This window comes from Pagrus pagrus (genome assembly GCF_965226575.1).
Source record: "Pagrus pagrus genome assembly, chromosome: 21".
NCBI lineage: Eukaryota > Metazoa > Chordata > Actinopteri > Spariformes > Sparidae > Pagrus > Pagrus pagrus.
In genome coordinates this window covers 17,970,599-17,996,747 of record NC_140208.1, presented here as the reverse complement: position 1 = coordinate 17,996,747, position 26,149 = coordinate 17,970,599, and the positions used below count along the sequence as shown (strand labels likewise).

The 26,149-nt window shown below is 44.1% G+C and overlaps 1 protein-coding gene across 4 annotated transcripts; it reads right to left on the bottom strand.

The window, feature by feature from the left end:
- Positions 1–757: 757 nt before the first annotated feature.
- On the bottom strand, positions 758–25,144 carry ep300a (EP300 lysine acetyltransferase a). 4 transcript variants are annotated; one of them, XM_084342830.1, is made up of 31 exons: positions 24,611–25,144; positions 21,880–22,562; positions 20,353–20,532; positions 19,926–20,256; positions 19,005–19,124; positions 18,491–18,730; positions 18,038–18,143; positions 17,727–17,852; positions 17,054–17,171; positions 16,559–16,700; positions 16,098–16,172; positions 15,729–15,814; positions 15,333–15,485; positions 14,307–14,798; positions 13,613–14,021; positions 13,378–13,496; positions 12,985–13,048; positions 12,397–12,572; positions 11,178–11,266; positions 9,995–10,105; positions 9,681–9,737; positions 9,490–9,567; positions 9,312–9,379; positions 8,708–8,858; positions 8,134–8,280; positions 7,920–8,033; positions 7,647–7,812; positions 7,303–7,470; positions 7,012–7,173; positions 6,525–6,806; positions 758–6,402 (listed from the first exon to the last, which is right to left on the bottom strand). In XM_084342830.1, the coding sequence occupies exons 1-31, from the start codon at positions 24,702–24,704 to the stop codon at positions 3,172–3,174; spliced, it is 8,538 nt and encodes a 2,845-aa protein (XP_084198956.1). In that variant the 5' UTR covers positions 24,705–25,144; the 3' UTR covers positions 758–3,171. The 4 variants fall into 4 exon arrangements, with proteins under 4 accessions (XP_084198956.1, XP_084198958.1, XP_084198957.1 ...); XM_084342832.1 differs by having other exon boundaries at positions 9,995–10,075; XM_084342831.1 differs by having other exon boundaries at positions 19,011–19,124.
- Positions 25,145–26,149: the final 1,005 nt, after the last annotated feature.

Sequence of the window (26,149 nt, the reverse complement as noted above, 5' to 3'; positions counted from 1 at the left end):
CGTCTATTGTCAACATCCGGGGTCTGTAGGTTGACCTACTCTCTCTGAACTGGAAGATGTCGTCTCTGAGCTGCGCGCGCACCCGCGACAGCTCAGCTTGTTTACCTGTAGCTGCTACTGCTAGTTTGACCCCGGATGTTGATAACGGACGAGCCCGGACTCAGAGGGGAATAGCACTAGCATATCGTAACAAAATATTGGTGAAATGAACTAGTTTCGTGGCAGATAATGCGTTATATAGAGGCTGTGTGTCGATGCCCCGTCACTCGCATTATATGGATATATCGGCGCTACACCGGATCTAATTTCGTCCGAACAACTTCAAATGACACCAAAGTTATTTGGGTGAGTAAATGACCATGTATTTTGCTAGAAATAAGGTCCAGGTTGTAAATAAACAATGAACAACAATGAACAAACATGAACACAGATGGTTTCATTATTCTATATCCATTACATTGTGCAATCAGCATTTATTTCATAATATGTTGAAGTAGAAAACTTGTCTATTGGCAATTCAAGTTTGTTTCACTGCTCCAACTTTATTTTGGTGATAGTTTATTGTTAAACTGTAAATTAGCTTGCCCCCATTACGTTTGTATCTTTTCACAAGTGTTTGATAACCACATTTGAGGAATCATTGCAAAGGATGCGTATTTATGTATATTCTTTGTAAACAATGTCAGCCTATCGATTGATATTGCCAATTTTTTAACTCCCCATTTCGGTATCGGCCTAAAGAATCCTGCATCGGTAATTCAATTGTTGTAGTTATTTATTAATCTGCAGAAAATATCTTGCATCAATATGAAAAAAGAGGCAACAATCAAGACTTTTTTCCAATGGTACAAACATACTTTATTGTACAATTAATTTATTGGCAAAAAACAATCAGACCACCAAAATAACTTAAAAAAAGAAACTAATGAAAATGGAGCAACAGTTATTTTTGCTTTCTCTCAGCAAGCACCAAAATTGTTAACAAGAGGAACGAAAAAGTGGTCAAAGATTCCATTTGAATACTAAACAAATATTTAAATAGTCTTATTTCCAGTCTCTTTTAAGGAGAAGAAATGATTAAAACATAACTATTTGTTCAGTTGCCATCGGTTTGTACAGTGATTCAGTATGTTTACAACTATATTCATGTACATGAAACATTTCTTAAAAAGGATGGTATAATATACTCCGCGGCCTCCCCAGGGCAAACTGAATGACTGTCTGCAGTGTCTTTTTGCATCACCATAACATCTTTAATACAAAACAAAACGTGTTTTTATCTAATAATTCCTGTAGCTTCAAGTTTTATTTCCAAAAAATAAAATTAAATAATATATCTATATATAAAAGACAGTTTTTCCTTGTTTTTCTTATAAAATAAGTCTCAAGATATATTGCCACCTGGTTCTGATGCGTCCCCTCCCCATACCCAGCAAGCCCAACATTTTGAGAAAAATAGTGAGTATGTGAATAATGTGTCTTCAGTCCTCTCCATAAAAAGCTAAGTGACCAAATTTAAACTCTTTCAATCACACCTCTAATCAACCTCTGCATCGGCTCGACTTCATGTGGATTCCATGTCTACGTTTCGAGATTGTTCAGGTGTGTGACTTGTTGCAATAACCCCTCCCTCCCTAAAACCTTGTCAAAAATACACAGAAAAAGGCGCATTGGTGCTTGTGACCTACTACACCCCATACTGTACCTTTTAGAAAAAAATCTCAATACTGTACAGTAGCTCAGGAGTACTTTTTTTTCTTTTACAGATACAGCAAATATCCAATCAAACAAGAGGGGAAACGAGCAGCAGAAAATAGTTTCTCTGCTCATAAGGTTTTAAAGTATGTACAGGTTGTTTTTTTTTTTTACATCTTTCACTTTCATTACAAAAAAACAGTATCTAAGTCCACCATTTCTTACTTTGTACAGTACTAACATTGAATTAAATTTTGTGGCTGAGAGGCAGTCATGAGATACAAAGGGGAAGAAGAGAAAGAACTGCTGAAAGGGAAACCGTTGCAGGGGGGGTGAGGATACAGGCAGGATTCTCTTAAACCTCTGCAGCCCAAAAAACAGACAACTTTCTCCATGTCACAGTTCATAAAAAAGGTTGTAATATATGTACACGCACAACCTTTTAACATCAGCCAGCTGGAAACAGGGGCACAATACACCTCTGACAGCTAGACCATCGGACATCAACAGTTCATCCCTCCATTTTTAGCAGGGGGGGTCGGGGGTGGGGTGAGGACAAGGGTAAGGGTAAGGAAGGTGTGCACATTCATAGAAGAACTGAAGATGGAGGGTGGAGAGGTGGCCCACGGGTGCAAGGATTTGTTCTGCGGATCTGGCCATCATTTGCAGAAAAATACGACCAAAACCACGGTCATTGTCACCCACTCCCCAAAACACTGTTGAGGTTTAATTTCAACCTATAAACCCTGTCAAAAAACAAGTAAACTATGAAACCTGGCAAAATCAAACTGCATTTACCGCACCCTCCCTCCCACCTATCAAATTAAATAAATTCTATATGAGTGAATTGTTGCAGTCGCTGTAAAATGTACATTTGCTGTGAAAACTGTCCAGAAGATGACTCCCGTAACAGAAGATATGTTGATGCTTGTTTTTACGATCCATCGAGGGGGAAAAAAAAAAAAAATCAGAAATAAAATATACTTAACTCTCTGCAAAATAGATACAAGTATGACTGGGTATTTGAAGAGGAAAACGGAACAATAAAAAAGGTACATCGTGTCAACTCACTTTAATTTTTAGCCACATTTAAAATCTTAAAAATATTCATAAAAAGGCAAAATTCTCAGTCCCCAAAAATATTGTGTCATAGACTAAGGAAGAAATATCTTCAACCTGAAACACTGCCCTTCCACCTTTTTGTACACAATTGGCAAAAATATATAGATATATATTAACAGCAATAACTTACCATTGTTTTAATTTATTCATTTATTGACTTCTAAGATTTATGTTGCATCTCCCATAGGAAGGAAGCTTCAGTTCTTATTTATACATCACAAAAATATTTAAATAAAAAATAAAAACTTCTAAAACCCCAAAGCCGTAGTCCCACCTCGCTCTCCTTTCATGGCAGTTTGTCGTTTGGGGCAACTGATCAGAGCATCAAGACAGAGAGACAGTATGGAGTCAAGGCTACATCAGGTCTAAACTGTTGTGGTTAATGTTCGTTCCCAGCTCCTGGTTGTTGTTGCTGCTGTTATTATTCCCACCCAACATGTCCGACTGTCCTGCCTGCCCACTATGCATCCCTGTCATCCCGCTCAGCTGGGACATGATGGAGGACTGGTCTGAGCTGAACTGACCGGGATCTACAGAACTACCCGACTGCTGCTGCTGAGATAACGCTTGCTGCTGGGGCTGTGGAGGTTGGGGGGGTGCCATACTGGGGTGGTGTTGGCCTAGGTGACCTGGGTGTGGTGAGCCAGTCTGGGTCTGAGGGGAGATGCGATGAGGTGAGGGCTGAGGCTGAGTTTGGGAGGAGGGCTGCATGCGTGGGGACGGGCTGGAGTGCGGAGGCTGTGACTGCGGCCTCGGCGATGGCTGAGGTGACCTGACCTGACTGCTGAGTGACCCTGCCGGACCAAGTCCTCCCTGTCCTTGGAGATGGGGGTGAGGGGACTGCGCCATCTGCTGTTGGGGACTCATGGGACTGCTGTGCTGGGCTGGAGAGCCCCCACCAAGGTGCTGCTGCTGCAGGAGCCTCTGGTGGATGTTCTGGTGAAGCATGCCTTGGGAAGTCTGCGGCAGTGGGGGCCCGCCACCAGCTCCACCCTGTTGTTGTTGCCCCTGTCCTGGTCCACCTTGTCCAGGCTGGAGTGGAGGTCCCCCAGGTCCTCCAGTACCTCCACCAGGCCCTCCATCCTGTCCTTGATGCCCACCCATTGAATTTTGTTGCTGCTGTTGTTGCTGCTGCATCTGCATCTGATGCTGAATCCTCTGCTGGAGCGCTACAGCTACCTGTGAAATGGAGTTGGGATAGCCCTGCTGCTGGCCTAGCTGTCCTGGCCCACCCTGTGGTCCTCCTTGCTGCTGGGGACCCCCAACACCTCCACCCCCAGGCTGGGGTTGGGAAGAGGGGGGTATCCCTGGTTGTCCCTGGCCAGGCTGCATGAAGCCTTGTTGGCCTGGCTGCTGCTGGAGTCCTTGAGGCTGCTGAAACTGCCCATGGTTCCCCATCTGCTGCTGCTGCTGCTGCTGTTGCTGCTGCTGCTGCTGCTGCTGCAGGTGTCGTCTCATCAACAACTCTCTGAACTGTGGGCTCATGTTGGTCATGTTGCCTTGTTGCCCTGTTTGCATTGCTCCCTGTTGTTGTTGTTGTTGTTGTTGCTGTTGTTGTTGTTGCTGCTGCTGTAATGCAGCAATTTGCTGTTGCTGTAGATTCCCAGGCAACATTGGGCGCTGTTGTTGCTGCTGCTGTTGTAACTGCTGAAGCTGAGCCATGGTGGGCATATTCCCTCCACCTGCTCCACCCTGAGCCATGTTCATCCCCGGTTGTCCTGCCTGGTTCACATTAACCTGCTGTTGTCCATCCATGGTAGCCAGCTGGTTAGCCCCGGGCCCTCCAACACCAGGCAACCCTCCAGCAGCCCCTTGGAACCTCACACCTCCAGGGCCCCCTTGTGGAGGCCCTCCTCCTCCAGGGCCACCCTGACCACCCTGATACCTGGCTGCTCTCTGTCTGATAAAGGCGGCCATTAGGGTTGGGTTGGAACGAAGGATGTTGAGGACTTGCTGCTGTTGGAGGGGTGAGCTCGGAGAGCGCAGTGTTCTCAGGAGGTCTTGTAGTGCTGCCTGGGGTAGGTTTCCTGATGCAGCAGCGCCTGCTAGTGCAGCAGGTACTCCTGCGGCCCCTCCCGATACACCCATTACCTGCATCAGCCCACGGTTTCCCGGTTGCGGTTGTTGCTGATTCATCGGCTGTTGCTGTTGCTGAGCAACTGCTGGCTGCTGCTGTGGTGCCATGTGAGCCATCATGCCTGGTCTTTGTTGTGGGTTCATGGCTGGTCCCCCAGCACCCCACTGCTGGTTTGCTGACTGAAGTTGTCCACCACCTCCCTGCTGGACTTGTTGGAGCTGCTGCTGAACTTGAGGTGGCAATTGCGACTGAGGGCCACCTTGCTGCATCCCTGCTAGCATTCCCTGTTGCTGTGGGTCTAACATAGTCCTGCCAACAACTCCCTGAGCCTGGGGGGGCATGCCCTGGGCCCCAATGTGGGGCATGCCCATCTGGGCCTGGGTGGTCTGATGGTGAGGATGTGGGGGTATCATGCCCCCCTGACCCAAGCCACGAATCTGGGCCTGGGCCTGAGCCATCTGTCTCTGTGTCTCTGCTAGGCGCTGGATTTTTAGGGCTGTCTCTACAGCAGCAAGAGGGGGCCCTTGCTGCTGACCTTGTCCAGGCATGGAGCCCTGGCCGGGTTGTTGCTGCTGTTGGGGTGGGGTGGCTGGACCCAGTCCAGGTTTGCCCAGGGACTGGTGGAGAGGTGAAGCTCCAGGTGGTCTGGGGTTGTACGGAGGCAAACCACCAGGGTGCTGCTGCTGCTGGAGTTGCTGGACATTGGGAGGCTGCTGTTGGAGCTGAGGCACCATCTGCTGCTGGGGAGAGTTTATCATCCCCCCTCCACCTCCACCACCCACTTGCTGAAACTGATGGAGATGGTGTTGTGGGGGCATGGCCCCACCTTGCTGCTGAACCTGCTGCTGTTGGACTGGAGCTCCCATTCCTCCCATTCCACCCATCCCAACTCCCTGCTGCTGGGGAAGTGCAGGCATGTTCCCCTGGGTGGGTGTCTGTGGAGTTGGAGGCTGCGTACCCACAGATGTAGGCGTGCCAGGTCCAGTAGCTCCATTGTTGGCTCCTGGAGAGGGCAGGCCATTACCCCCAGGAGCTCCTCCAGGTGTGGGCTGGCCCACTCTCTGCATGCTGGCCATCCTCCTTCGTAGCATCTGGGCTTGCTGGAGCCTGTGCTGCAGCTGCTGCTGGCGGAGCTTGTGCTTGATGTTTAGGCAGAATGGGACTGGACACTTGTTCTCCTGACAGTGCTTAGCATGGTAGCAACACAACGCGATAAGCTGCTTGCAAATGGGGCAGCCACCGTTGGTTTTTCTCTTGCAGCTTTTTGTGTGCTGAACAACACGCTTCATCTTCTGACAGGACGGTAGAGAGCAGTTTGCATTTCGACACTGGCAGGCGTGGACAAGGGACTGGATGCAACGCTGGATGCTGAGGCGACGAGAGTCTCCAGGGCTCTGAGTCGTAGCGGCAGCCTGGTTGCTGCTCTCGTCATCCAAACCAAGGCCTAACTTCTCCATCTTGTGCTCGTGGCCCTTAGTGTTGTAACATGTGATGCAGAGGTCGTAATCCTGTAAGGGATGGCATGAATAATGGTTAAAAATGTTTAGAAGTGAAAATAAATTCGACAAGCTTCATATTTTCCTACCGGTTATCAAAAATCAACTACCAAAACAACTTTTCCCCATCTCACCTCACAGACGGTACAGTGGAAACGAGTCTCCACATGGTGCTTGCACTCGTTACAAGTGTAGACGAAGCGGTCCTGACTTTGGTTATGCAACTCCACCAACATGCACATGGAGCTCCACTTGGACCTCCTCAGCGAGCTGAACTCCAGGTGTTTGTCCCGGGCTATTGTCAAGAAAGCATCACGGCCATCCATGAGGTCACATGCCATTAGGCCATCAGGGTCGGCAATAGGGGGCAAGGCATTTGCCATGGGGCCTGCAATCAGCCGGATCACAAAGAACACCTAGGACAGAAAAAAGGTACAATGGGTGAGGGATGGGTGAAATGTGCTTATTAAACTTTGTGATGGCACCGATGCCTAAATTAAGAGAAAAATCTGGAAAGTCGAGTCAATGATTGAGCCTTCTTCCAGTCCACTCCTTTCCTTCAGTACTTTGCTTGAAAGTGATGAGTTTTAGGCATTTAAGTATCATTTATTTTTCTCATACCTCTTTGTGTTTTTCCATAGTAGCGTAGAGTTTCTGTGAAAGGTCATTGGAGACATTTGGCATTCCTGGCTTCTTCTTATTGGCTCGGCTCAGGCTACTCTTGTTCTTACTCGTCTTCTTGTTGTTCTTCTTCTTTGCGTTTTTACTGTCACCTTTTGAGTCCTACACAAGAAAGAAGGGGTAATTGTCAATGACACACACCAACAAGCTTTTTTCACTTTTTTCAGCCATGCACCACGTAGCAAAATGTATACTCATCAGGAACATATCGATAAGTCATAGCATTCTTACATCAATACTCTCATTGGAAGTGCTGTTCTCCTCCCGTTTCCTCTCCTCCTCCTCCTGCTCCAGCTCTTTGATGCTCTCCTCCAGCACATTGGGCCAAAAGTCACCCTCAAAGTAAGGCAACTCCTTGGCACTGGTCAAACGATCCTCTGTCGCCTGCTTGAAGATATCCTTTTGGGGTAAATTGAAAATACAGTTAGTGTTTTGCATGGATAGTAATCAAGCAATCATTAATATCATCTATACCATTATACATATACTTTATCACTGTGCTTCTCATAACTTCTAACCTCAAATCTCAAAAGTTACCATTCTCTAACAAATGAGTATGAATATGGCCTCTCTACCTTGTAATCATGCACTATCCGCTCTGCCACAGCTTTGTCTAACATCTTCTTGTACCACTCCTGGAGGCGTTTGGGCTTTGGAATCTTCTGATCAGCAGGGTGACAGTGGAAGATGTAGTCGTCCCCTTCACTGGGAGGGCAGGCCCAGATGTGCCCAGTGGTGTACCTAAGGAGGACACGCAAAAACAGCACACAATAAGCAAAATTGCATAAGCATTCAGATAGTCGTGACCAAAATAAAAATAAATGTTTAATTTGAAGAGCAGCACTCACCCCAATTTCTTGACATACTCCAAGTAGCCAATGAGGACTTCATGGTAGACTGCTGTTCTTAGACTGCGAGGCCGGAAGAAGTGTACACTGTCCAGGTAGGAGATGTATACTCGTCTGAGTGAGTGAAAGAAGAAATATTAATGTTTTAAAAAAACATGACATTTTTCAAGAAAGCACGTGTTTAACTATGCTTCTAATATGGAGATGTCCTTACCTCTGGTTGGGCTGAGGGCAGTCAGATCCGTACTCTTGAACATGCATACCAAAGAAGCAGACTTCTGCTCCGTCAATGTCCTCAAATGCAAAAAGGGCTTTTGTCCTGTATGGAAATGATTCCGACATCTCTCCGCTGTCCACAAATCTGTTGACAAAAACGTGAGTATAAACTTCATGACTGTAAAATAAAAGAAAATATATCTGCATCCCTCAAATCATAGCAAATTACTCAATACGACACAAGTTCTTGAGATTAAAGAACCCTACTATTTAAAAAGGTTCTCACCTGGTGACAGGTCGAACAGAAAATATTTAATTTGATTTTGAATACAAACACGTTTTCTACATTTATATAAAATTCTGAAGGAAAAAAAAAAAAAGTAAAATAGGCTTGTTTCATGATTTATCACATTGAATATGATGACAAAGGTTTGACTTGCTAATAGCTTCCATCTGAATGCAATTTGACAAATCTGTTTATCTATTTGACAAAAATGAAGACATCTCGAACTCTGAATGGGAAGAGCAGGATTTGTTCACGTTCAACTTCGACAATGTGTCTGTTGTTGTACCTGGACTTCATGCCTGGTTTGACCTCCACAACTTTGTCAGAGACGTGGACAACACGGATGGTGACTTCCCCCGACTCCGGGTGGTTCTGTCGCTTCAGAAAGTCGTTTATCCTCGTCTCCAGGTAACAGCCCAACTTTGTCTGTGGCAACCCTGTGTAGGGAAGAGCCAGGCAATGCATTTTAGTTTTAGCTTAGTTTAATTACCTTAACAACGGCTAAAAAAAAACAACAAAAAAACAAACAGGCAGAAAAGTAACTTGTGAAACCACATTTGGAATTCTGCTTCATCCAAATACATATGTAGGTATACTTGTGACAAATTGTGCAAAGCCATTAAGTAACCAAGTTACAGTGTCAGAGACACTACACTACAACTATAATTTTATTTGGTACTGATTTTATACAATTCTCTGGCTAAGCAGTGATGGAACTACAGTTGAAGACTGGTAAATGGTGGTGACATCAGATGATTTTGTGTGACAGGAGTCTAAAATGAATAGGTCACACGTTCAGTACACCAGGTTTCTGTATGAAAGGGGTACACACGAATAAAACAGAACATTTGGATATAACTGGATAGAAGAACAAGAAATATCCAGCTTACTTTTGGCAGAATACTTGTTCTCTTTCCTCGTCTTATTTGCCTTCTTTAAGCAGCCGTCACAAACAAAACTGTAGACAAAAAAAAGAGTTGAATTACATGAATTGAATTTGGCTATTACTATTTCCAGTTGTTCTCAACTCAGGTTGTTTTTCGCTAAACATCGCTTAATGCCTCTCACCCCGCTGGCCAGATTGTGTCATTGTGCAAGACACAAATCTGATGCATCCTGCGCCCACAGTCCATACATTCAACAAGCCTGAAAAGTGGACAGAGATGAAGATACAAATTACACACTTTGGTCCTCTAAACAAAATGAAATTTCATTTTCCTTCCGGAATGCTAAGATTTTATATTTGGAGATCAACTTACAGCTCAGGGTCCAGTGTGTCATTCTTCTTCTTCTCAAACTGCTCCTTGTTTATTGATCTGAAATTAATTAAGAGGGGGTGTAACAATGTGTAGGCTAACAAGAGGAAATTGTCAAAATACAGTAAGAAAACAGTTGAGTACTTGAGTGCTGTAAAAGTTTTAATAGTCGAGTATGATTTAAGAGTTGATAGCACATAGCTATACTATTGGGATAAGATAGTACATGAAAATAAATGCCAGGGTGATCACTTTTCAAGTAGATACAAGAATTTTAAGCTGGGGTTATCTTGCTTAATACATGGACTAATACTCACGTCTGTGGCTGGGTGGGGTCATCGCCCAGGGAAACCGTCTCTCCCTGGATCTCGTTGAAACACTTCTCGCAGAAGTGGTACCTGTTAGCAATAAGCCCAAATGTTGGTGATCTACACCGTTCCCCACAGCACAGTCAATCACAGACAGCGCACGGGAGGGCAGTCACCAATTGGTACAGGACATGGGCATGGTAGGGTGCCACAAGTGGAGCAAGCAGGAAGTAGGAGCGCAGGACAGCAGAAGTCGTCATCGCAACAGCCAGTCATGATTTTGAGGGGTGAGGGTGAGGGGATGGGTTTGGAGGTGCATGGTTGGTCAAGGCAAAAGCAAGCCAATGTTGATATCACAGCCATTGGAAGGGGAAGACAGACAAGTCATATGGACCGGGAACAAGAAGAGACGAACATCCAAGACAACACACAGCAGAAAGCCGAGGCAAAGCACTGATTAGCAATTTGGACATGAGGATGAGCAACAACAACAACCAACATCACAGTTGGCAGAGCAGGAGCAGAATCAACGGGGGCTAAACGTGAGGAGGGAACTGGAGCAGGAAGTTGCAGCAGAGGACGTAATGCAGACACTGAACAAATGTGAACAAGAAAGCACAGACGACTGCTGAGCTGTCCATTCATTCAAGCTGTTCATTTTAAAGTTGGTCCTTTCACATTCCATTAAGACCTTCATAGGTGTGTAAAAAACCAAAGACAGCAAGAACTTAAGATTTTTGCATTATTGCTGCATCTTCCTAAAATAAAGTTTACTGTCTGTTTAAAAGGTAATCTTGTGCAAATGCACACAGCACTAGAGAATCAGGACATTTGTATTGCTTTGTCTGTGAAGCCTTTTTGTATTATAACATTCAGTGCTGAGGTGATATTTATAGTTTCATGACACCAAGAACATCTTAAAGAACGTGAGAAGAGAGGACCGACTGTTAAAATGCCAGTGCATTAGGCGCCACACAAAGGTAAAAAACGGGGAACATGAAGTGAAGGGAAGCGTTTAGAGAAACAATTTATACAATGATGACTTTGTAAGAGAAAATGAGGTGTACAATTCAACATGTACTTTTTTTGTTGAAATCTTTTACAATGAATCCCTTTTAAAATCCCTTCCTCTTTAAGTGACCCATCCATCCACCAATCTAGTTGCCCCTCCACCATTAGTTTCCCTCCATACCTGTTCTGATAGCTGAAGTAAGCAGCGTCTCGGGGAATAGTGCACAGCTGCTTTCCATAGCAGCACAGTGTCTGAGGAGAGAACTCCAGCTAATGGACAGAAACAAAAATGAACATATTACTCTTAACTATCGTGACGCTCACCTCAGCTAATCAAGGGTCAACACACCCGTAGTTAACATTAACTGGTGCTACATATGAGTTTATGCAAAACATAAAGAAGGTTTTCCCAACAAGACTTTTACAGACTTGTTATAATTGTTATAATCCACCTGTATTACGTTATCATTTATACTGACAAAATAATGATTATAAGCACAATGTAAGATTTGTATGGTCAAAAATATTGACGGGAACACGAGCATTGCAAAATACGTGATGATATTTTCAAAATGAAATATCATTAGCGAGGAAAGTCCTGCTGTGTGAGATGAACCTACATCCACATTATAGCTGGAAAAACTCCCCCAGTGGAGTGCTTAAGCTCATTTGTTTTTGGCTTAGTTATTTAAAAAGTAATTAAAGCTACTTTGCGTTTCTCATTGTCAGACCCTTCAGCAGGCCTCTCATAATAAGGGCCAATCAGTTTTGTTATTTGTCTGCAAAACCAAAAATAGCAGAGTCTAATGAGAGCTGAAATGTGATATGGCGGTGGTATGCCCAAGGCCAAATTTAGCTATGAACCCACTTCACTGCTTCCATTTTCAGATGTGAATGATGAGAGTTAATTTCTGTAGCTGAAACATAGTCAAAACATTTCTTCACACCTTATCTAGACATATTCCACTTACAGACACGTTCTCAATATACATAAACTCAAACATTCCCTCTCATAGGAAGGCTCTGTTCACCTGATGGTGAGTTTACAGGCTGAGCAGAACTAGAAATGACTGAAGTTGGTTTAGAGACTTTGAAAAAAGTTTGAGGCTGGGAGAATGAAAACTTTTTGGGTGTTATCAGCCTGTCAATTTATCAAGTAAAGCTTTAATGTGGTGAACAGAGCAGTACCACAAAATGCAAGAAAAAAGTTTAATGGCCTAAAAAGGCAAATCAGTCTATTTTAAAATAATAAGATGAAAATCAAAATCAACAAGTCATCCTTCAAAACTAAACAACATGTTACCTTCAAAACATCCTCACTGATTTTGACAACATTGCCTCTCACCAACATACATTTCAAATTCCACCCATCTGGTAATTAATCCAGCACTCTGTCTCACCTTCCTCCCACAACAGTAGCCAAGGCTCTGCATGACAGGATCAATCTCCTGCTCGAAAACCTCAGCCAGCTTGGAGCAGTACTTGTAGACTCTGGATGTTTTGCGGTTGTACAGCCAGGCGTTGTTGAACATCAGCCAGATATCATCCACATACTGCCAGGGATCCTGGTACTGACCTACGACCAAAACACAAAGCATGGGATGACAGAATGAGAGATCTCTCCAAACTTAAGATATGTGGCTGACAGGATCATCTCCTATAAACGGGCTGCAGGTTGGTTGTACTGGTCTCCAACCAAGAGGGAAAAAAACCTGATGAATTCATGTGAAATTGGCACATCATGTCAAATAAAATAAACAGAAACTGTTCTTTCAAACACAGCACAACAAAAGGAGCAGTAGAAAAAAACCCTTTGGTTTTTACATTTCTTACTGTACATTTCTTCATGTACACAAATTAACTTACAACTTCACTGAATATATCTACATTTTGTTTAATTTTGGAAAGAACCAAAGCAAATTATAATGTGGTACCTGAAGTTTCCCTGGAGTTACGAAACGTTTTAATATTTAGCATCAAGTACAAACCTGTGTCCAGCTTCCGCTTGATAGTAGACAGGTCCATGGGGTTCTTTACTATCTCAAAGTAGTCCTGCAAGAAAACAACAAGCATGTATTACAGCTGAGCAGTAGTAACTCTTGTCCCAGTCTCTGAGAGACAATTATATACACAAGTAAAGAGGGAAAGGTGGAAAGTACATCATTGTAAATATACCACAAGTAAACAGCAGTCAAGGTATGCTGGGTTTTCATCCAAGATCTCACAAAGTGAGGGAACTACACCAAAGACGGTAGAGACAGTGGCAGTTTCAATTAAGCAAACACGGAGAGGAATACAAGCAGAGACATTCGGAACCATGACGGAAACAGTGCGGTTTAAAACAGGAACAAATACATCTCAGCGTCAGCAGGGATACATACAGGTATGCACAGCAGTTGTGGGTCCACAGGCATTCTGAAAGGCAGAGACTCTGGATCTTGTCTGTAGAGAGATTCAAGTGTGGGCATCAGGGCCTGACGGAGCTCCTCTGGCTTGAAGACTGGGAAGAAATAAAAATCAAAGAGGCGAATGAAAAAAATATATATACACAAGGGGACAGTAAGAACGTAAATATACGGTCAGAAGTTTTCTAATAAAAACTTAAATCCTCCTTACTCTTCTTTTTCACTGTGGCCTGTGGTGTAGCTGTCTCCGATGTCTCCTCTTCCTCTTTCACCTCCTTCTTTATCTCTGGTTTCCTGTCTTCTGTCTTCACGCTGGCCATCGGTGTTGTTGTCGATGTATCCATGGGAACTCCTTTACCTCCCTCTCCAGAACACTCTTCCTTTTTCAGCTCTAATTTCACAGGTTTTTCTTCTGTTTTGAGGTTGCTGAGCTTGCCTCCTTTGGAGCAGCTGCCAGTATCACTCTCGTCCTCCTCATCCTGCTGCTTGACCTCCATCTTGGGGTCGAGGTTGGCGGCTGAAGTGTTTGACTGTGGCTGCTGGGAGGAAGTGTCCAGGCTGCTGACAGAGGCTGGAGTCAGGGCCTGACTGTCTGCTGGAAATGAACCCTTTTGGGACAGCTACAGAGGGACAAAGTAACAAAGTCAGGTGCATGGAAATAATGAATATAACACTGATGCACAGGAGTGAACAAATTATTAAATGACAGGATACACTGAGAAGATTATGGTCTTGAGTAAGGCAACAGTAAAATGTTCGGTCTCATGATAAAGACAGAGCAATATACAAGGAAGAGGGAGAGATTAAAATAAACTTGAAGGACATTAGTTACTGCTACAGGATCAATAGGATCTGTGGAATAAGGTGGAAATGTGTAAGATTATAAAAGGTTAAATCCCACTGACCGGAGTGCGTGGCAGCTGGGCACTGTGCGGTGTTGAGCTCGAGGCCAGTCCAGGGTGAGACGGAGTGGTCGAACCAGCTGGCCCCATGTGCTGCTGCTGGAGGGACTTATTGGAGCCGGGGCCCTGGCTGTGCTGGCTCTGCGGGGGGACTGAAGGTGGAGCCAGCTGTGGTGCGTTAGGGGTGTGTGGCTGTGGGGTCTGGGACCCAGCGTGTCTGGGGGGTGTTTGGTGAGGAGTAGGAGATCGGCTGTGAGCAGGGGAGGGCGAGCTGCCGCGCATGGCAGCTAAATGGGGGATGGAGTTGGGTTGCTGGTTTGTGTTCGATGGAGTCATTGAGGAAGCAGGTGCTCCAACGGTTGAGTTGGGACCTCCTCCACCCACGCTCTGAGGACCCATGGGCCCCACTGGTGGGACACTACCTGGACCACTGGCTGAACCTGGCTGTGCTAGAGGACTAGCAACTGGAAGAGAGGGAGGAGTGCCCATCTGCGTCTTAGGATAGAAGAGGATGTGGGTGAAGAGAGGAGTGAAAGAAGGGAGGGTTGCAAAGAAGGAGTGTCAATAAAAGCAAATAGGTCAAGAAGAATAATACGCATTTATACTCACTCTCCGAGGATTCCCTATAAATTCATAATATGCTACAACTTTAAAACAGAAATGCCCAAGGAGAAGAAGTTGTTTACCAAGTCTTCAGTGTTTAAAATTTAGACATTTTTACTATAGGAGCATTTTTAAGAACTATTAACTATATATTTCTATTTGTAGTTCCTGGGCCAAAACTCTTCTCCCTGGGAGACTGATAGTGCTCTCTGATGGCACAGGAATAACTTGGATGCCATTTGCTGTACCAGGTGTTCCTGGTCAACACTTGCATTTTAAAAATGACATAATTTTCCTACCATTACTTTTAAAAACAGACAACAGCATTTTTTTCTGAATGAATATTTGTGCTTCAGTACTAACAACTTGCTACACATCTAACATTAAGATATCTCTAACAGGAAAAATAACTTTATGCCAGCTTACCTGTGCCATGCCTGCCTGTGCTCCGGGTTGACCCATCCCAGGCTGAGCGGCTCCAACTCCTGGTCCTGAGCCAGGAAACTGACCCTGGGATAGATACTGATTCTGAAGCTGATTGACATTGGGCTGCCCCATCCTGGGTCCGACCATACCCATCTAGAGGTATAAAGAGGCATGGGCAGGGTTCTTAGACATGTTTATGCAATGTTTTCTGCCAAGCCTTTTGACTAGTTGGGGTAGCATTTTTGTAAGCTAGTTTGTAACAATTCATTTTCACCTCATTTAAATTCCACTGTGTAAGTGTATAAAACGACTGAGGGCAATTAAGTAGATTCTTAATTGTGTTTATGGGCATTTTAAAAACAAAACACTGTGACACATTGTGAGCTCACTACTGACCTGGTTGCCAGTTGCTCCCATAGGGAGAGGAGGCGTGGACCTCTGGCCCATAGACTGCATCCCCATCTGATTGAACTGATTCATACCTGAGAAAAACGCATGGACTATTAAGATATAACACACAACATTTTATGTGTGAACATAGGTATATAATGTAGTTTTTTCTTGAATAGATCCCATAAATGTGCAGTGAGGTTTTTATCTTGTTATGTGCAAGCGTAAAGTGTTCTGAACACAATGCAGTGTCAACACCTTTTTGACCGAAAGTAAGATTTGGGCTGATACAATAAACACACTGCGTTAAATTGTTGGTCGTTTTATGAACTGATGAATTAAAACAATCTGCCCTGGTTCCCTATGATTCTTTACCTGGGCCTTGCATCCTGTTGACCATTTGATTGGGGCCAGTTGGTCGCACCATTGACGGGTCAGGGAGGGGACCGTCTGTAAACATAGAGATACAAGATTAAGAAAATCAAACTCTCACTGTGAGAACTGGGAGGGGAAGATATGGAAATACCCCCAACCAAGCATGTGTGGAGACAGACAAAATCTGACCCAAATCAAGCAACAGACAATACCAGACAGACTGACACAAGCTCTCTACTCAGAAGACCTAGCATGACAAAATTAAGAGTGAAAAAAACATTGGACAAGAGGAAAGAATCAGATAGATGTCAACTCCCCTTTTCAGCTATAACGAAACTATGCAATGAACAAGCTGGGCAAGTCTTAAATTTCAATGTATGAAGTAAGAGATATAAAACAATGCTAAAATGTCACAGTCTGCCGGGTTATCATCAGTCTACATATACTGTATGTCCACTTACTCGGGGGCAGTCCAGTGGGGGGCTGACCCATGCCAGCCGGACCGAGGCCCAGACCCTGTTTCTGGAGCCGGGTCCGCCTCTTCTCCTCCAGCTCCTTCTGGATCTTATAGATCTTCTCCGCTAGCAGGTGATAGTACTCAGCCTACCAAAAAGAAGGTAACAAAATGAAGAAAATGTGGCAACGGTAAAAGTCTTAAACATAGAAGAGCAGTAGAAAATAACTTTTTGAATATCTACTGTTGAAATAAAACTACAGTAAAAGTTCCTTGTGGACCTCTTATTATTAAGGAAAAAGGGGTTGTGGCAGTATAATGCATGAAAAACTTTAGCTTAAAGTAATTCAGCTGTCAGGCTCCAATGCTCTAGGTCTTTACCCTTGGCCCACAATGGCACATGAATGAAATTTTAAATTTTTAGGCTCAATTTATGAGATAATAAGTGACAGGCAGCCAACAGTTTCCCCGTTCTTTTCTGAAATTAAAGAGACCAACTTACTCTACTGTTGGCTGACTCATACATGTCTCCCTCAACCTTTCTGGCATAGGCCACCAGGTTCTCCATTCGACGGTCCTTGAGGGCAGCAGGATCTGGAGTTGGAAAGATTGCCTGAACACTGTGGGTGGAGAAACAGAGAGGGGAAGCAAAGGAAAAAGGAATGTGTTAACTCCTGTATTTGTGCACCTAAACCTTAATTATAGTCCCTGTGAGAGAGCTTCTATATGGCTACCTCTGTTGTAGCTGGGATAGTAACTCACTACCCCCTGTGCGCACATGTCTCCGTGAAGTGTCAGAGCATAGTCAAAGGCCTGCTGTTTAAGTTAACATTACTGTTCATCAGCAATAAATATCTTGTCAAGCTCTGAATATAGTACAGTTATCAGCAGGTCCATGTGTTGCATTATTTGCCACAGAAGAGGAAAAAATCCCTTGCTCATGTACAACATACTGCAAGAGCTTTGTGTGTGTTAAGTGAATATGAGCATGTAAGAGGTACAAGCTTAACTGAAGTTTTGAATCAAAGACACATACAAGCTAGTTTTGAACAGCAATCATGTTTTTGGCATTGGAAAAAAAAACTACTTGAATTAATGTAATACACCAACAAGATCACATTCTTGTTCAGAGCAAACAAAAATGCTGTCTGTGGTGGTTCTTCTTTAATACTTACAGTTTGTGTACCAAGTGGTTTCGTAGGTCCTGCGTGATGTCCTCATGCCAACTTTTCCTCATGCCTGAAGCTGAGGGAGGGCCTGCTGTGGGCATGGAGCCGACCCCACTGGCATCATTCATCAGACTAGAAGGGGTAGGAGGGCACAATTTTAATTTTTAACTTCTAATAATACCATAGATGGTGGCCTGCAAAACTGATTAGAAGCACCTATCACAGAGCTCAGGAGTTTTATTCAAGGTATCCACAAAATGGCATGTTTGCAATAAACAAGCTGGACAAGTCTTAAACAAGTTTGCGTTCCCTCTTACCCTTGGCTTGTCACGTTGAGGTGCATCATGGTATCCTGCAGCAGGCTGGCTTGTTGGTTCTGAGTGGGAGTTCCCACACCTCCATTGACTCCCATAGGATTTGTACCTATGCAGGGAAAGGACAGGGCATTATTAAGTAATTAGTATTAAGTGTCTATTCCTTTCCTATTGATAATAGCACAGTTATATATCCATCTCTGGGATATGTACCTTGTAGTGTAGTTAAGTTACATGGCATCAAAAACATATCTTTAAGTTGCTGATCAGACTGCTATATCTCCCCTATCTTTGGGCCCTTTGAAATACGCTTTTAGTGGGCACTTTTTAGAGTTCTTTCAGGAGAAACAATCACCGAAAGGTAACTTAAATTCCAATTGTCTAAAACAAAAAATACCTGGAGAGTGAAACAAGTGAACATGCTAGTTCAAGTAACAAGTTTCCAACCTAACTCACCCATTGGGTTCAAAGGCCTCAAGCCTGCCTGGCCTTGGAGGCCTTGGTTGGACATATTAGGCTGGCCAGTCTGAGCCTGGATCTGGTTGCCCTGGTAGGTGAGGCCCAGAGCTGCGTAGGCTCTTTCTATGGAGCTTGGGTCGATCTGGCTCGGCGGGTTGAGGTTGGGAGTAGTTGGTTGGCTACCAGGTACTGCACCAAGGGAGCTGCCCAGACCTGCAGCAGCACTGCCAAGTAGAGCTGTGAGGACATAAGAAGAGGAGAGGTGATGGTTAATAATTAATCTGATCTGTTCATATACATGTATAAACTGTGACTGAATATTCAGACAAAATGCAGCCAAAGATCATGCTGCAAGTCAAATTATCATTTAGTCATCTATAGATTATGTTTAGCTCACTAATAATGCCAAGGTTGCAGGTTCAAATCCAGCAATTTTTCGCAAAAGTTACATAAAATAAGGCAAATTGTGAGAATAAAGGGGATGTATGGCATTGTTTGGTCAGATACAGACACTCACACTGCGGGTTCCTCTTGTCCCCAGCATTCTTCAGCGGCAGACAGACAGGACAGTCGTGTCGCGTACAGTTCTTCCAATGGGAGATAATCTGCCTTGATGATGCACAGTGAGCAACTGAGGAGGAAAAGGGGCAGGAAGAGTTGGGAAACCCAGAGGTAAAAGAAGCAGAAGAACAAGAATGAAACAAAGTGAGGTCAAGGTACAAAAAGATGAAAGATGAAATTAGAGATGCCAGCCTATGACCTAAAAACAACTGCTGAATCAGCAAGACACAGAAAACTGTTGTCTAATGCTGCTGTTATTGTATCTTTTTACTACTACCCAAAATTATAAAAATCTATCAACAAGCGTTCTCTGTGCAGTCACACACTTTTATAATTTACGCCTCCTGTGCTGTTTGCCTAACAGCTATACTGTCACATCGGGATACATATACCTTCACTCGGCCATTGTATTGAATTGCCCTCAGCTCGTCAATCTAGCAAATCAGTGTTAACACTGAATCTCTTCCCTGAGCATGCCAGGTGACATCAGCCCAACAGAGCTTCTCTATAGAAAGTAAGTTACAATTATCACAGTGTTGTTTCAAAATAAACTATGCTGGCCCTACCCATTATAATGAAGAAATATGTCAACAATTTGATATGATTTCCTAATGTTAATATCGTACTTTCCAGACAACAATGGATTTCTATAGCAATATCAAAAGTGGGATACAGACAACATTAGTTAAGTGGATAAATAAAGGCCAATTATGAGCTCACTAGGTTTGGTGGCCAAGATATAAAAGATAAAGTAACCCTGTGTTAGCCATGATAATGTTAAAATATCTCTGTAACAGCCTGCTTGTCAAACACAGAGACAGATCATAGCTATCCACTGAATGCAGGAGCATGCAGCATCCCTTCTACTCACCCTGACAGGACTTGCCAGCCTGGCAGTGAGTCATGTGGTTGAGGACGTTCTTCATAGTGCGACAGTGGGGCAGGTTGCACTGCCGGACTTCACCATTGGCCTGCTCCCGCCGCTGGCACTTGTGTGCATGGAGCAGGAGTACCAGTTGCTGCTGGATGAGCTTGCGCTTCTCAGGGTCGGCTGTGGGTGGTGCAGCAGATGCTGCAGATGCTGCAGAAACCTGGGTACCGGGACCCACCAGACCTGCCTGAGCATTGGGCACCATCCCTGAGGCGCCTCCCACAGGGGCACCAGAGGGACCGCTGACACCCGTCTGTGACTGCTGGGAGCCCTGGTAAGTAAAGTGGGAGGGAATAAGAAGTGAGGGCTCATTCTTGCACCTGACACACAAACATTTTTTCCAAATCGGTTTGTATTTGTTCCCTACCAAGGCAGCCATTCCTTGCAAGGGCTGATTCTTCTTGTCTACATTGAACTGGGCCAGGCTGTTGGCCATGGGACCTTTGTTCTGGAGCTGAGGGCCCAGCCCTGCACCTCCCAGACCTTGATTGCCCTGCCCTGCATACGGGCCACCAAAAGGCCCCCCTGGGTTCCCCATCATCCCCATCTAGGAGAAAAAAGAAGAGGGGAGTTGGTTATAATTATAACAAACCTTAAAGAATAGAAGAGAGTGATGCATCATGCAAAGTAAGACAGGTTAACAATTAATGATGTAGTTACAACCACACTTCACTGATGTTATAAGTGATAGCTTTTCACGTGGATAAACAGTATCTTGTATTCTGGCAGTTTGCAACCTAATTTTCCAGTCTCTTCCAGAGATCTCAAATCGTAGGTGTTAATTGAGCAGGACCTGTAGATATTTCCTCACAACATGAACTTCATCAAAGCCAAAGTTAAAGAAAAGATTTAATTTCACCAGGGGATATTAAATGTCTATTTTTACCACTTGAATTGTCTATTGCTCAAACTCAACAGCCATCAAGTCACACTAATGAAGGGAGAAAATGTACTTTAATTAATTAATCTGGCTACAATATCAAGTTATGTGTAAATAAAGTATTTGAAAATCACCTTAAACTTAAGCAAACCAATTACTTTCATCAACAGCAGTAACATTGACTAGCGGAGTATGACAGCAATCTGACATGAATAGTTCCCCCTTTCTCCCTGCACACTGAGCGGGTTATTTGACTTTTCTTTTTTTTTTTTTTTAAATCACTGATCTATTCATCTTCAGTACCCTTGTTTTTTTTTCTTCCATCGCCTTCACAAGTTCCACTGCATTTTTATTTTATCTCTTCCTATACCTTGCCAGGGAACTCACTGCTTTTGATCTCTATGGCTAACTCAAACATCAGCGTCTCCACCACATTCATTCAGCAGCATCAGCCTGCCACTGCAACATTTCTTCTGTCACTCCTGTGGGACTGTCAATCACATGAGCAGAGCAGCTTTCCTCCACTTCAACTGCAAGCACGAGCATGGTGTGTATCACTCGGTTGTTAAAATACGTTCATGGACCCATAGCAATACTTTGCTGATAGAAAAAAAGCTAGAGTATACAGTAATGTAGCTTAGGTTAAAGGGAAAACAACAGCAAAATATAATTTGCGATGAGGTTTTCTATTGACCTACCATCAATTATACAATAATAAGTTTTTTGCCTGTACCACCTGTACCAAACGATATAATGTAAGCAATGATGATGCCTTTTACGATTATATTATACATTATATGCCTTTTTACAAATTAAATGGAAGATAGCGGGAGTTCTACAAGTAAGAACAACACTGAGCAACTACTTGGAAAGAAGGATTTTATTTTTACCCAATATGGCATTTACTACATTGTTTCATATAAATTTTAAAAGTGCATACAACGGGATAATATGCAATGTTTAAAACATGTCCATAGGAAAAGAACATTTCTATAATTAAAAAGGAGTTCCTACCTTGTTCATCGCTCCAGGTTGCTGGCCTCTCATCCCGGCCTGGCCCCCAGCTCCCTGCTGCTGAAGGGTCTCAGCCAACAGGTTGCTGTTGCCACCCATCCCCTGATTCCCAAAGCCCATCCTGGGGGAGCCATTCATCACCTGGTTCCCAATCATGCCTGGCTGCTGCTGTCCATTATTGCCTTTCTGCTGCGCTCCCATCATGGCCCTGTTCATGCCACCCATCATTCCAGCTGCAGCGTTCTGTTGCTGCTGCATCATGGTGGCCTGCTGCTGAGGGGAGAGGTGTTGCTGCTGCCCCTGGCCCATCATCTGTGGAGGGCCCTGGCCAGGAGACGCCTTCATGTTCGCCAGGTGTTGCCCCATGGTGGTGGGACCACCTGGGCTGCCCATGGCTCCTTGGTGCCCTTGTTGGGTGGAGGTGGGTGCGCCTGAACGCAAAAGCTCGGACAGCTGTTTGTGCTTGGCCACTGCATCCTGACCCCCAGGACCCCCACCAGGACCAAGCCCAAGACCCATTCCTCCTGGCCCTCCACTGCCTCCCCCAGGACCCAGCCCTGCAGGTCCTGCTCCCAGTGTGGTGTGCAACTGGCTGAGGTCCCCACCATTGATCAGGCCGGGTTCATTAGAGCTGATGAGCTCGTCTGGGAGATCATGCTCCAAGTCAAACAGTGAGCCGAAATCTAAAATGGAAAAGAAATACAAAGTTTAGGAGGAGGAGACAATGAGATGGGAGACAGGGAAAGGGTGAGAGGAGGACAAAAAGGGCCACAGCCATGTTAAGCTGGTATAATCCTTCATTTTTCAGCATGACTGACTGAAAATGCAATTGCATGCTTGTCATTAAAAACTGATAAATGCTGTTTAGAGGTGTATGACCAATTTTCTCCCATCAGAAATGAATAACATGCCACCACACACTACAACTGAGCACTAAACTACAGGTGAGATCCAGAAGAAACTTGTGTGTGTGATCATTAAGACATATATGCAAACAAACACGCCCACATGGCCTGTTCGCACACAGAATCCTTGACCAGTAAAATGATTCAACATGTTGGAAAGACAGGTTTGTACAGACATGGTGACGAATAGACCATTTCATACTAGTAGTGATGCCACAAAATGGAGCCATGTCACTAGAAATGCACAACGTTTGTCTGTATGCACAAAGTTCAACAGCACACAGTTTAGGCAATCAAGAAAGATACGCGCTGGGCATCACATATCTTAAAGACGGACATCACGACCAAAAGTACACACCCCCAAATTTCTCATAGCACAGACTTCAGTCTTGATGTCAGTTCTACCATTAATCAGTGTGTCTTCTAACACAGCTAGGTACCACAAAATCAACATTTATGCATCAATTAGTTCTTCAAGTCATTTCTTTAAAGTAACAAGACAATTAGTGTAGATCACAAAAGTGACTGCTTCAGATTTCTGGTTACAGGTCAGATAAGTTAAGTAAGCTACGAAGACATGAATATAGGTTCAGGCTTGTGATGGTCATGTGCCATTAGTGTTTTTTTTAATTCGTTTTGATGAACTGTGACTATGTTAAATGATTGATCTACAGTGAAAATAATCTGCATTGGATGATTTTAGGCACAAGACCAGAAATAAGTGTGCCAGAGGTACACCAATTTCGTGTCTTGTGATTTTATTACTCAAATTAACTACAAACACCTTGCATGTCAGAGTCACAAATAATCTGAGAAGGCAACAAATATGTGTAATAAGGTGCATCCTTTATCCACAGATCATTTACTTTACAGCACAGCTCTGATCGTCAGTATATATCATGCAAGGTAACACAAACGTGTGCGACGTCTGAATGATTTACCAGTTACAGTCCCTTTCCCCAGATGTTGACTGCCACTGACAACCTTAGCTAACTGTACAGCCTTATATGCAGCCGATCGTGGTAAAATGACTGAGTGAATGATCAAGTTATACAATCTGGTTGACTGTTTCGTGCTTGGAGCAGCATTTGCTTGATAACTTGACTCGCTGGTTAACATCGCAGTGGCTGGGCATGGCGCTGTCCATGCTCCACAGTTTTGTTCGCAGGCCACTATTCCAGCTGCTGTCACACGCCATCCACAAAAAACACACCAACAATGGCAAATTGAGCTTAACAATCAGTCGGACCTGTGGGCCTAAATTTAGCTCTCCCACAAGGCTATCACCACCATTGGCAACCTCTGATTTCAGTAATACCATCAGCGGTAGCTAGCTAACGTTAGTTGGGAAAGGGTCCGAGTTATGATGGGGCAACACAACAGATTGTTTCAGACGGTAGAAGCCTCAAAACTCAAATAACAGGATGGGGCTAGCTGTAGCTGACTGTCAATATGGCAAAACTGGAAGATACCAAAAACTTTATCATAAGTTGGCTTGGCATTGCGCTTATTATCAGTCCGGCTAAAGTAGCCATTAGACACGGGACCGTCAGATGAGGACCCGCATTCGGTTAGCCTAGCGTTAGCCGAGTGGCTAACCTCAGCTACCTCCGGCTAAAATGGCTGTTAGCATGCGAGCTAGCTGGGGGAGCTCTTCTTCACGTCCGACACACACTCACTACTAGCAAGCTAACATTAGCAAGCTACGACAAAAACAGAGGAGTAATCCCGCGTCTTCTTCCTCTTTCAAGTAAACCCAAGCCGCCGAAAAATAACAAACTGAACGAATAACACCGTAACAAATGATATCATTAAACAATACTTACCATTTCCATCGCTGGCGGAGGCGGAAAGTGCCGGAGAGGAGAGTTTAGGCCTCTTGGCTGAAGGCGGGCCAGAGTCCAGAACGTTCTCGGCCATATTTTTTCGAAATAAAAATATATAAAGTATCCACAATTGCAGACGTTTTCACGCCGTTAGAAGCTCATTCCTTTTCGTTTCCAATATTGCGACTTTTCCCCCTCCTTTTGGGGGACTCAGAGGGGGAAAGTCCCGTGTACAAATTACTCCTCTTTCCCTAGGTTCGCCTCTCGATTTCAGCCTCGGCGTATATCAACCCCCCTCCCTCCCTCGTCGGATTTTTTGTTCTTTATAAATTTCTGCCAGCGGAGGAGGAGGGGGTCGGTGAAAGTAAAGAGGGAGACACACGCAGCGGCTTCCCTCTAAACTTACACAGCCTCTTCGGATGTAAATAAACTGTCCCCGCGTCTCTCTCCCATGGTTGCATCCGTCATTTCAACCTCCTTTCCAGCGGAGTCTGGATGGAGATAATGTCGGGCAGAAAAGGCTTGTTTGCCTGCGAAGTGATGGTGGTGCTGCTGGTGGCAGCGGGTAAGGATGAGGGGATGCAAATAAAAAAATAAAGCTGACTACTGTGCCGCTGCAATGGTGGATAAAGTAATATGCTTATTCATTAGACTGAAAGGAGAGAGAAAAAAAAAGAAAAGTTATATATCAGGAAATCCATCCGTGCAGCAAACCTGAGCTTGCATCTGCTTTTTGGTGAGGTCTAGTTGCAAAGATTAAAGTTGGATTGTGTTTAACACTTATTTCATGTTTATAATCTAACAGTTTATCACTTTTGCAGCCAGTAAAAAGAGCAAACATAGACAGTAACTTTAAAAAGAGCAGACTGAGGTCGATTCACTAACACTGAAAACTGTATCTGGAAAGATTTGGTGGAACTTGATTCCTTATTAACTGACGTTCACTCAATTACAGACCTAATCCTGTCATCCTTATCTTAACTCAATGCATACATGTGTAATTTTATCATACAGTACAACAGAATTTCCTCAGTCTGGTGTGGTGTCGGCTCCACGACCAGTCCCACAACAGTCACCAGCCTGCACTCTGTCACTTGTTGTTGACTGTTTATTCAGCCTGTAAAAGTACATTTCTCTGCTTATCTTTTTCTCTCATGGACCCCCCTAAATAATTTACTCCAGGGAAAGACTCCAAAATCACCCCATAGTCTTTTCAACTGCAAAACAATGACCAGTTTGAAAAGCCAACATTTTCTTCTCAACCTTCACTTACAGAAGCACAGGAGCTCTAATACACTAATCAATGTAGAGTTACTGCTTCACACCCATTCACTCGCTTACCCATCAATTATCAATGTTTCCCAATATGTTCTCCATACATACTTGTGTTTTTTTATTTTTAGCCTTGATTTTGACACTCGAGATCAGAGAGTTAGACAGGAAAGGGGGAAGACATGCAGCAAAAGGCCACAGGTCAGGATTGAACTCAAGGCCACTGCTGAGGACTCAGCCTCCATAGCACACTCAACCAGGTGAGCT